This window comes from Panulirus ornatus, chromosome 43 (assembly GCF_036320965.1).
Source record: "Panulirus ornatus isolate Po-2019 chromosome 43, ASM3632096v1, whole genome shotgun sequence".
Lineage (NCBI taxonomy): Eukaryota > Metazoa > Arthropoda > Malacostraca > Decapoda > Palinuridae > Panulirus > Panulirus ornatus.
Genome location: NC_092266.1, coordinates 10,221,099 through 10,233,788, shown reverse-complemented (window position 1 = coordinate 10,233,788; position 12,690 = coordinate 10,221,099). Strand labels below are relative to the sequence as shown.

At 44.8% G+C, this 12,690-nt stretch overlaps 1 protein-coding gene across 9 annotated transcripts in view; it reads left to right on the top strand.

The window, feature by feature from the left end:
* The window catches only part of LOC139762306 (probable nuclear hormone receptor HR3), a 608,088-nt gene extending 602,682 nt beyond the window's left edge, over positions 1–5,406 (top strand). For all 9 annotated transcript variants that reach the window (XM_071686920.1, XM_071686923.1, XM_071686919.1 and 6 more), the window contains one exon: positions 5,220–5,406. In XM_071686920.1, the coding sequence (XP_071543021.1) occupies positions 5,220–5,389 (170 nt within the window). In that variant the 3' untranslated portion in view covers positions 5,390–5,406. The remainder of the gene's footprint in view (positions 1–5,219) is intronic.
* The last annotated feature ends 7,284 nt before the right edge of the window (positions 5,407–12,690 follow it).

Genomic DNA, 12,690 nt, shown 5'->3' with positions numbered 1-12,690 from the left:
TCTGAGGTGGGGTCGCTACCGACATGCTGGGGACGATACGTACTTGCAAGTCTTCCGGTCGCTGTGTCCCCGGTTTATTTTATATCTACTCCTGTTGATCACCCATGTATCAGACCAACTTTGGAACGTGTTTAGATCCCCTTGTAGGTTGATGCAGTCCTCTTCGCTCTTTTTCCTTCCCTCGTGACCTTGGCATCATCGGCAAACGTATTCAGTCACGGGTCCAGTCCTCATAGCAGGTCATTTACATAGATCGAGAATAAGCCGTGTCCCAGAACAGCCCCCAACGACACGCCTGTGGTGACCCCGAAGCGTTTTGGAAAAGGCTCCTTGTGACATGTATCATTTGTTCCCTTCCTCGAAGATGATCCAATACCCTTCGCAGCTGTGTCTTCCCACTTACCCCTACCCGAAGACCCAGCTCCTTTGCCAGCCTCCTGTGTGGCGCATTAGTGACACGAGCTCTATGGTACTCCGGACACAGACGATCCACCCCCCAGCCTCCTGTGTGGCACATTAGTGTGACACGAGCTCTCTGGTACTCCGGACACAGACGATCCACCCCCCAGCCTCCTGTGTGGCACATTACTGACACGAACTCTCTGGCATCCCGGGCACAGACGATCCACCCGAGCCTCCTCTTGCGCCCAAACAGGACTGACTCGCTCGTAGAAGTTCGTTGTATATGACCTCCTTTCCCTTGAAACCCTCCTGCCTCTCACTCAGGTAGTTCCCCTCTCTGCGTCATCCTGTCCATATATATATATATATATATATATATATATATATATATATATATATATATATATATATATATATATATATATATATTATTTTTTTTATAAAAACAATAATATATATATATATATATATATATATATATATATATATATATATATATATATATATATATATATATATATATATATATATATGCGCATGTGTATTTATGTGATATTGTGTGTGTCTGGTCATCTTTCTGCGTATGTATGTATGTATGTATGTATGTATGTATGTATGTATATGTTTGAGGGTGTGGTTTGGGGGGGGGAAGGGAGGAGGGGTGGAAGTATGACGTCCTCAGGCCGTGATGTAAGCGTTATGACGTAGTCCGCTGATAACAGTGACGTTTCAGGGATAGGTTTAGCCTGAAACGGTTGCTTAAGCTCTTGAGGTTTTCTGTACCAACAGGCGAGCTAAAAAGCTTTGTGTATTCGTTGTCATTGGAAAGCGGGGGAGAGGGGGGAGGTGGAGGATATGTTGGCCCCTCCATGAATGACACCAGTGTCTTTCTTGGGGTATGCGTGTTGACGTTGATGATCCCAGCGACTTTTTGGGAGTATAACTGTCGATGTGGATGACCTCAGTGACTTTCTGGGGGTATAACTGTTGACATAGTTGACACCAGTGACTCTGGGGGCACGACCGGCTGCCCGAATACGCATGTCTCGTGGCAGACTTCCACGCACGGATGACGTGGCGGATCATTTAAATCACCAGCAGCTGGTAGTGCTGTGTGTGTGTGTGTGTGTATGTGTGTGTGTGTGTCTGTTTGTGTGTGTGTGTGTGTGTGTGTGTGAGAGAGAGAGAGAGAGAGAGAGAGAGAGAGAGAGAGAGAGAGAGAGAGAGAGAGAGAGAGAGAGAGGAGGGGGGAATTGTGAGTGATGGAATTGACAGGACGAGTGTATGATAGCTGTGTTTCGTGTTTGTTGATTTCTCACTCTTTTTTTTTCCATCATCTTTTATTGACTTTTAAAACGTCTTGAGCAGGAAGGTACGACCCTTGGATACGATTGTGCGACCTTTTAGGCATTACGACCTGGCCTCTGACTTGACTCTTTCAGAGGGGGGGTCAGAGGCGAGGCCATGTCAGCCCAAGGGGGGGGGGTCGTGCTGCAAGGGTTTTTAAGTGATGACACCAGTCACTTTAGGTTTTTAAGGGTACACTTTTTTAAGCTGGCCGTGTGGTCGGCGAGCTGGCTGATAGCGTCCGTAACTCGGGGTCGTTCCATTGTAGAATGGGGGTGTGGGGTGGTGACCAGTGTGGAACCCAAGCACACACTCCTGACTTGCGAGAATTTTTCGTTCTTCCTTTTTTTTTTTGTTAACCCTTTCGTAAGGAGGTCATCAGCTGGTGTGTTTTTGTTTTTGTTTTTTTTGCTTGTTTTTGGGATCATTGGTCAGAGGTGTAGAGAACCAGGTTAGGTTGGAGAACGTGCATCCTCTCACCATCAAAAACCAGGAGGATATTTACTTTTAGTAGTGGATTTTGTGTGTGTGTGTGTGTGTGTGTGTGATCGTTTCGTGCGGAATGATTCTAGGGCATTTTTCTTTTTTTCTGTCATCGTATTAAGGCTTCGGTGTAAGTCATGACGTGATGTATCTTTTTTCTTCTTCTCTCAGAGGGTAGCGGAGGAGGAGGAGGAGGAGGAGGAGGTGGGGAAGGGTGAGGGAGGAGGCAGGATTCCCGCCTCTGATTCCCTGAAGACTGACACGTGACAGTTAAGTAGAAGGTTGGCAGTGGGTCAGTAGGGTCCGCCATGCCGCCTCCCTCCCACTCACAACCTCTCATTAGCGGACGCTCTCTCTCTCTCTCTCTCTCTCTCTCTCTCTCTCTCTCTCTCTCTCTCTCTCTCTCTCTCTCTCTCTCTCTCTCTCTCTCTCCTATCCGTGGCCAAGTAATGGGTATGTGATTTTGAAACCAGACGTTTTGTTCCAGTTGAGACCTGAACCTGCCCTGCCTGGTAATCACTGTGATCGTACGCGGGCTAAGAATTCTCGAGAGAGAGCGGACGTTTTTGCCGTGGTTTGCTCGGTATCCGGCAGACGGCAGTGTAATGACTGGGACTGTTACTTTGCTTCAAGCACCGTGAGTTTATCTGAACGGGTGGGTAGTGTCGGTGGCGCAAGACGTACGTGGTTTGGGGGAGGCGCCGCCGGGGCCTGCGGCATCTAGTGATGGGGAGCAGTAGAATGAAGGTGGTGCGGCACCCAGCGATGGGGAGCTGTCTTGCGAAGCAGCCAACAGTAGGGGAAGGAAGGATGTTGGTGGCAAGTGGTAGAGCGATGGTCCGGGCGCATGACTGAACGATCCATCCATAGCAGTAGGTCAAGAGAGGAGGGAGTGGGTTACGAGGGGTTGCGTCCCAGTGCCTGCGGCTACGCCTGGGGGCGTCTCTTGGACGGCTGCCAGAGTGACCCACGCACCCTCCGTGCGTCCTACCGTCGGCCTGCCTCTTTCCGCGTCGCTCTCCGAGGCCGCGGCCCGTTCGCGCCCGCCTCCGGCCCAGCCCCGCGGTCTTAATCCAACATGAACTGTGTCTCAGTTACCATCTCGGCTGGCCGGTAGTAGCTGGCTGGGACGCTTCGCATCTCTGCTGGTAGCCTGCCGCCCCGGCCGGTTGTTGAACTCTTCAGCATGACTTTAAAATCGTTTCCGACCCTGGGTGTGACGACCTGGCCTTTTGACCCGACAAAAGTATCTGGTTTAAAGCAATCATGCCCAAAGGGTTATACCGTCGTGCGCAGGATAGAAAAAGAAAGGCCTAATGCCGCTTTATTAACACGTGTTGTTCATCCATAAACTTGTATCAGTATGCAACACGATGTTTTTAATAGTTTGTCTCTTACAACCCCAGCAGCACCCCTCTTGTCCTTTGATATAGAGACCCCCCCCGCCAGTTGTATTGTTTTCTGTTTGCCTTTGCAGGGTGACGGCAAGTCAGTTGTGGGTGTGGGTGTTAGTTGTCTTTGGTGCGGGGAAGACGGATCTTGGGCATGCGGGACTCAGTGATACATACATTCAGTCCATGTTTGTGATGGTGAGGAGGAGACGATGTCTCGCGTATACGCATGCAAGTGCAATCCATGTTCGTCTTGGAAGTGTAGTTTCTGATGGGTGTATGTCTGCTGGGATAGAGCTCAAGACTGGGTTGTCGGAGATGATTGTGTGGGTTTTGTCAAGTCAGTTTGGTGTGAAGGAGTTTTGCCGAGATTGTGCTCGTATGATTTGGGGAGATAAGTGAGCACAAGTTGCTGTGAATTGTGAGGTATGGAGTGAACCCTTTTTTTTATGTATGTGTGAAGGTTGGTGATTGGTTATGAAGCGATTCACTTGGGGAGGAAGCTGCTGTTGCTGTTGCGTGTGAACTGGGTGTTATACTGGTTGATGTGGGATGAAGAGACAAACTACTTTCGACTAGGCTCATGTTGACGAGAGGAATTATATGTCTCGTCGAGGAACTTCTCACGCCTAGGGAGTCCACCATTTCCCTGCCACAGAAAGTAGCGCAACCCTGAAGCTGCAGGAGTCCCTCCGGAGAGAGGAATCCAGGGGTTGTATAGTCTTAACACATATTTTCAAATGTTTTTGCGTGCGATTGTCTCACGACCGAATCGTTGCGCATAGAGGCCCCACAGTTTGGGTGTAGGCACTTCAGAACATGGGCAAGGTTTTAAGGATCTTGAAAGGCCAAGTTTTGATGCCATGAAAGTCCGCTTTTCAAAAGCCTTACTCATATCATCTAGTTCATTGCAGCTTATAGATAGTGAAGAAATGCATCATCATTATCATTTCAATATCATTCTTTTTATCATACTCGCCATTTTCGGCGTTAGCGAGGCTGTATCAAGAACAGGACTGAGCCTTAGAGGAAAAATCCTCACTTGGCCCACTTCTCTGTTCCTTCTTTTGGAAAAGTAAAGCAAGAGGGGAGGAATGGGGAAAATTTCTAGAGTTACAGTTTTGGACGAATTATTAAGATAATTGATGACATGAAGACATGAATTCAGGCTGTATGTAGGACTGTAAAAAGTGGTATATTAAACAATGAACAAGAGTGGAACCCCACAAGTGTATAATTCCTTGCACTGTCCTGTTCGGTGATAGACGCACCACTACTTGAAAAACTAAGCCAAAGAAAATATTAGGCACGTCGGTGTCTTGGCCATAAACTGAATGAAATAGATTATATATTTTGCTGTTGCAGTAGATGGTGCTGGATATTTATATCCAATGCTGTGAAAAGAGGATATAGTGCTAATACCGTCTTTTATTTTGACCGAGCAATGCAAATTCTTCCCATGTATAACTACGTATAAAACTGTTTAGATTATTGATAGTTGAAATCCTTATATTCTTGTAGTTTAAGAGGAGTACCTGGTTGTCATGTTCTTGTTACGAAATGTAATCAGTTTATGAAGACAAGATTGTGTTGCAGCGGTGAAGTTCGGGCGCATGAGCAAGAAACAGCGGGAAAAGGTTGAGGATGAGGTGCGGTACCACAAGGCTGCTCAGATGGTGGGCATGACGGGTCAGGAGACCTCGCCGGACTCCTCCATGTACGAACCACCAACACCCACCTCCTCGGATATATACACCCCTACGTAAGTACTCTTTTGTGTATGCTTTCACAGGTCCTCTCTTGCACATGTGCGCATGTAGTCCCTCGTATTCTCTCTCAAACCATTACACACACACACACACACACACACACACACACACACACACACACACATATATATATATATATATATATATATATATATATATATATATATATATATATATATATATATATATATACATATATATATATATATATATATATATATATTTTTTTTTTTTTTTTGCCGCTGTCTCCCGCGTTTGCGAGGTAGCGCAAGGAAACAGACGAAAGAAATGGCCCAACCCACCCCCATACACATGTATATACATACGTCCACACACGCAAATATACATACCTACACAGCTTTCCATGGTTTACCACAGACGCTTCACATGCCTTGATTCAATCCACTGACAGCACGTCAACCCCGGTATACCACATCGCTCCAATTCACTCTATTCCTTGCCCTCCTTTCACCCTCCTGCATGTTCAGGCCCCGATCACACAAAATCTTTTTCACTCCATCTTTCCACCTCCAATTTGGTCTCCCTCTTCTCCTCGTTCCCTCCACCTCCGACACATATATCCTCTTGGTCAATCTTTCCTCACTCATTCTCTCCATGTGCCCAAACCATTTCAAAACACCCTCTTCTGCTCTCTCAACCATATATATATATATATATATATATATATATATATATATATATATATATATATATATATATATATATTTTTTTTTTTTTTTTTTTTTTTTTTTTTTCTTTCATACTATTCGCCATTTCCCGCGACAGCGAGGTAGCGTTAAGAACATAGGACTGGGCCTTTGAGGGAATATCCTCACCTGGCCCCCTTCTCTGTTCCTTTTTTTGGAAAATTAAGGAAAAAAAAAAACGAGAGGGGAGGATATATCTTTTCTTTCTTTTATACTATTCGCCATTTCCCGCCTCAGCGAGGTAGCGTTAAGAACAGAGGACTGGGCCTCTGAGGAAACATCCTTACCCGGCCCCCTTCTCTGTTCCTTCCTTTGAAAAAAAAAAAGCAAAAAGAGAGAGGGGAAGATTTCCAGCCCCCAACCCCCCCCCCCCCCCCCTCCCGCTCCCCTCCCTTTTGGTCGCCTTCTACGACACGCAGGGAATACGTGGGAAGTATTCTTTCTCCCCTGTCCCCAGGAATAATATATATATATATATATATATATATATATATATATATATATGTTTGAGGACAATGTGTGGTGTGAGGTGGTTTGATCGAGTAAGTAACGTAAGGGTAAGAGAGATGTGTGGAAATAAAAAGAGCGTGGTTGAGAGAGCAGAAGAGGGTGTTTTGAAATGGTTTGGTCACATGGAGAGAATGAGTGAGGAAAGATTGACCAAGAGGATATATGTGTCGGAGGTGGAGGGAACGAGGAGAAGAGGGAGACCAAATTGGAGGTGGAAAGATGGAGTGAAAAAGATTTTGTGTGATCGGGGCCTGAACATGCAGGAGGGTGAAAGGAGGGCAAAGAATAGAGTGAATTGGAGCGATGTGGTATACCGGGGTTGACGTGCTGTCAGTGGATTGAATCAAGGCATGTGTATGGGGGTGGGTTGGGCCATTTCTTTCGTCTGTTTCCTTGCGCTACCTCGCAAACGCGGGAGACAGCGACAAAGCAAAAAAAAAAGAAAAAAAAAATATTATATATATACATATATATATATATATATATATATATATATATATATATATATATATATATATATATATGTGTGTGTGTGTGTGTGTGTGTGTGTGTGTGTGTGTGTGTATATATATTTGAACAAAGTGCATATGAACGCGCACCTTCATAGAACATACAAACCTTTAACAGCCAGGATTGAAATCACCCGGGACCCATGTGCAACAGGCGGGAGCGTTACCGCTATGCTATGCTCGCCCCTAATAGGGAAACGACTATTTGAGTACTGTGTACTCGAATACCCTTCGTCTCACGTTGGTGAACAACGGGGTCTACACCGGTCATTTCTCATCAAGCACACACAGCCAGCAGATGGCATTTTACCGAACCTAACTGTACAACGCGGAGGTACATGAATACGTACAAAGTGCATATGAACGCAAAGGAGTCCTGGGTTCGATCCTGGCTGTTGGAGGATTGTATGTTCTATGTAGGTGCGCGTTCATATGCACTTTGTTCGTATTCAAATACCTCCGCGTTGTACAGTTAGGTTAGGTGAAATACTATCTGCTGGCTGTGAGCCTGATGGGAAATGACCGGCGTAGACCCCATTGCTAACCAACGTGAAACGAAGAGTATTCGAGTACATAGTGTTAGAATGGTCGTTTCCCTATTAGGGGCGATCATATATATATATATATATATATATATATATATATATATATATATATATATATATATATATATATATATATTTGCTTTGTCACTGTCTCCTGTGTTAGCGAGGTAGCGCAAGGAAACAGACGAAAGAATGGCCCAACCCACCCACATACACATGTACATACATACACGTCCACACACGCAGATATACATACCTAGACATCTCAGCGTATACATATATATATACACACAGAGACATATACATATATACACATGTACATAATTCATACTGTCTGCCTTTATTCATTACCATCGCCACCCTGCCACACATGGAATAACAACCCCCTCCCCCCTCATGTGTGCGAGGTAGCGCTAGGAAAGACAGCAAAGGCCCCATTCGTTCACATTCAGTCTCTACCTGTCATGTAATAATGCACCGAAACCACAGCTCCCTTTCCACATTCAGACCCCACAGAACTTTCCATGGTTTACCCCAGACGCTTCACATGCCCTGGTTCAGTCCATTGACAGCACGTCGACCCCAGTAAACCCAGTATACCTTTCACCCTCCTGCATGTTCAGGCCCCGATCACTCAAAATCGTTTTCACTCCATCTTTCCACATCCAATTTGGTCTCCCACTTCTCGTTCCCTCCACCTCTGACGCATATATCCTCTTGGTCAATCTTTCCTCACTCATTCTCTCCATGTGACCAAACTAATTCAAAACACCCTCTTCTGCTCTCTCAACCACACTCTTTTTGTTACCACACATCTCTCTTACCCTATTATTACTTACTCGATCAAACCACCTCACATCACATATTGTCCTCAAACACCTCATTTCCAGCACATCCACCCTCCTTCGCACAACTCTATCCATAGCCCACACCTTGCAACCATACAACATTGTTGGAACCACTATTCCTTCAAACATACCCACTTTTGCTTTCCGAGATAATGTTCTCGACTTCCACACATTCTTCAAGGCTCCCAGAATTTTTGCCCCCTCCCCCACCCAATGATTCACTTCCGCTTCCATGGTTCCATCCGCTGCCAAATCCACTCCCAGATATCTAAAACACTTCACCTCCTCCAGTTTTTCTCCATTCAAACTTACCTCCCAATTGACTTGACCCTCAACCCTACTGTACCTAATAACCTTGCTCTTATTCACATTTACTCTTAACTTTCTTCTTTCACACACTTTACCAAACTCAGTCACCAGCTTCTGCAGTTTCTCACATGAACCAGCCACCAGTGCTGTATCATCAGCGAACAACAACTGACTCACTTCCCAAGTTCTCTCATCCACAACAGACTACATACTTGCCCCTCTTTCCAAAACTCTTGCATTCACCTCCGTAGCAACCCCATCCATAAACAAACAAATTAAAGAACCATGGAGACATCACACACCCCTGCCGCAAATCTATATTCACTGAGAACCAATCACTTTCCTCTCTAACTACACGTACACATGCCTTACATCCTCGATAAAAACTTTTCACTTCTTCTAACAACTTGCCTCCCACACCATATATTCTTAATACCTTCCACAGAGCATCTCTATCAACTCTATCATATGCCTTCTCCAGATCCATAAATGCTACATACAAATCCATTTGCTTTTCTAAGTATTTCTCACATACATTCTTCAAAGCAAACACCTGATCCACACATCCTCTACCACTTCTGAAACCACACTGCTCTTCCCCAATCTGATGCTCTGTACATGCCTTCACCCTCTCAATCGATACCCTCCCATATAATTTACCAGGAACACTCAACAAGCTTATACCTCTGTAATTTGAGCACTCACTTTTATCCCCTTGGCCTTTGTACAATGGCACCATGCAAGCATTCTGCCAATCCTCAGGCACCTCACCATGAATCATACATACATTAAATAACCTCACCAACCAGTCAACAATACAGTCACCCCCTTTTGTAATAGATTCCACTGCAATATCATCCAAACCTCCTGCCTTGCCAGCTTTCATCTTCCGCAGTGCTTTTACTACCTCTTCTCTGTTTACCAAATCATTCTCCCTAACCCTCTCACTTTGCACACCAACTCGACCAAAACACCCTATATCTGCCACTCTATCATCAAACACATTCAACAAACCTTCAAAATACTCACTCCATCTCCTCACATCACCACTACTTGCTATCACCTCTCCATTAGCCCCCTTCACTGAAGTTCCCATTTGCTCCCTTGTCTTACGCACTTTATTTATCTCCTTCCAGAACATCTTTTTATTCTCCCTAAAATCTAATGATACTCTCTCACCCCATCTCTCATTTGCCTTCTTTTTCACCTCTTGCACCTTTCTCTTGACCTCCTGCCTCTTTCTTTTATACATCTCCCACTCATTTGCATTATTCCCATGCAAAAATCGTCCAAATGCCTCTCTCTTCTCTTTCACTAATAATCTTCCTTCTTCATCCCACCACTTACTACCCTTTCTAATCTGCCCACCTCCCACACTTCTCATGCCACAAGCATCTTTTGTGCAAGCCATCACTGCTTCCGTAAATACCTCCGAGGCGCACAAAAGAGAGACTATTGGATGATAATGTGCTGAGAGGTGCAACTGGAGGGATGTTTGATCATTATCTTATGGAGGCTAAGGTGAAGATTTGTATGGGTTTTCAGAAAAGAAGAGTGAATGTCGGGGTGAAGAGGGTGGTGAGAGTAAGTGAGCTTGGGAAGGAGACTTGTGTGAGGAAGTACCAGGAGAGACTGAGTACAGAATGGAAAAAGGTGAGAACAGTGGAAGTAAGGGGAGTGGGGGAGGAATGGGATGTATTTAGGGAATCAGTGATGGATTGCGCAAAAGATGCTTGTGGCATGAGAAGAGTGGGAGGTGGGTTGATTAGAAAGGGTAGTGAGTGGTGGGATGAAGAAGTAAGATTATTAGTGAAAGAGAAGAGAGAGGCATTTAGACGATTTTTGCAGGGAAAAAATGAAATTGAGTGGGAGATGTATAAAAGAAAGAGACAGGAGGTCAAGATAAAGGTGCAAGAGGTGAAAAAGAGGGCAAATGAGAGTTGGGGTGAGAGAGTATCATTAAATTTTAGGGAGAATAAAAAGATATTCTGGAAGGAGGTAAATAAAGTGCGTAAGACAAGGGAGCAAATGTGAACTTCAGTGAAGGGCGCAAATGGGGAGTTGATAACAAGTAGTGGTGATGTGAGAAGGAGATGGAGTGAGTATTTTGAAGGTTTGTTGAATGTGTTTGATGGTAGAGTGGCAGATATAGGGTGTTTTGGTCGAGGTGGTGTGCAAAGTGAGAGGGTTAGGGAAAATGATTTGGTAAACAGAGAAGAGGTAGTAAAAGCTTTGCGGAAGATGAAAGCCGGCAAGGCAGCAGGTTTGGATGGTATTGCAGTGGAATTTATTAAAAAAGGGGGTGACAGTATTGTTGACTGGTTGGTAAGGTTATTTAATGCATGTATGACTCATGGTGAGGTGCCTGAGGATTGGCAGAATGCGTGCATAGTGCCATTGTACAAAGGCAAAGGGGATAAGAGTGAGTGCTCAAATTACAGAGGTATAAGTTTGTTGAGTATTCCTGGTAAATTATATGGGAGGGTACTGATTGAGAGGGTGAAGGCAAGTACAGAGCATCAGATTGGGGAAGAGCAGTGTGGTTTCAGAAGTGGTAAAGGATGTGTGGATCAGGTGTTTGCTTTGAAGAATGTATGTGAGAAATACTTAGAAAAGCAAATGGATTTGTATGTAGCATTTATGGATCTGGAGACGGCATATGATAGAGTTAATAGAGATGCTCTGTGGAAGGTATTAAGAATATATGGTGTGGGAGGCAAGTTGTTAGAAGAAGTGAAAAGTTTTTATCGAGGATGTAAGGCATGTGTACGTGTAGGAAGAGAGGAAAGTGATTGGTTCTCAGTGAATATAGGTTTGCGGCAGGGGTGTGTGATGTCTCCATGGTTGTTTAATTTGTTTGTGGATGGGGTTGTTAGGGAGGTGAATGCAAGAGTTTTGGAAAGAGGGGCAAGTATGAAGTCTGTTGGGGATGAGAGAGCTTGGGAAGTGAGTCAGTTGTTGTTCGCTGATGATACAGCGCTGGTGGCTGATTCATGTGAGAAACTGCAGAAGCTTGTGACTGAGTTTGGTAAAGTGTGTGAAAGAAGAAAGTTAAGAGTAAATGTGAATAAGAGCAAGGTTAGTAGGTACAGTAGGGTTGAGGGTCAAGTCAATTGGGAGGTAAGTTTGAATGGAGAAAAACTGGAGGAAGTAAAGTGTTTTAGATATCTGGGAGTGGATCTGGCAGCGGATGGAACCATGGAAGCGGAAGTGGATCATAGGGTGGGGGAGGGGGCGAAAATCCTGGGAGCCTTGAAGAATGTGTGGAAGTCGAGAACATTATCTCGGAAATCAAAAATGGGTATGTTTGAAGGAATAATGGTTCCAACAATGTTGTATGGTTGCAAGGTGTGGGCTATGGATAGAGTTGTGTGCAGGAGGGTGGATGTGCTGGAAATGAGATGTTTGAGGACAATGTGTGGTGTGAGGTGGTTTGATTGAGTAAGTAATGTAAGGTTAAGAGAGATGTGTGGAAATAAAAAGAGCGTGGTTGAGAGAGCAGAAGAGGATGTTTTGAAATGGTTTGGGCACTTGGAGAGAATGAGTGAGGAAAGATTGACCAAGAGGATATATGTGTCGGAGGTGGAGGGAACAAGGAGAAATGGGAGACCACATTGGAGGTGGAAAGATGGAGTGAAAAAGATTTTGAGTGATCGGGGCCTGAACATGCAGGAGGGTGAGAGACGGGCAAGGAATAGAGTAAATTGGATCGATGTGGTATACCGGGGCTGACGTGCTGTCAGTGGATTAAATCAGGGCATGTGAAGCGTCTGGGGTAAACCATGGGAAGTTGTGTTGGGCCTGGATGTGGAAAGGGAGCTGTGGTTGCGGGCATTATTGCATGACAGCTAGAGACTGCGTGTGAACGAA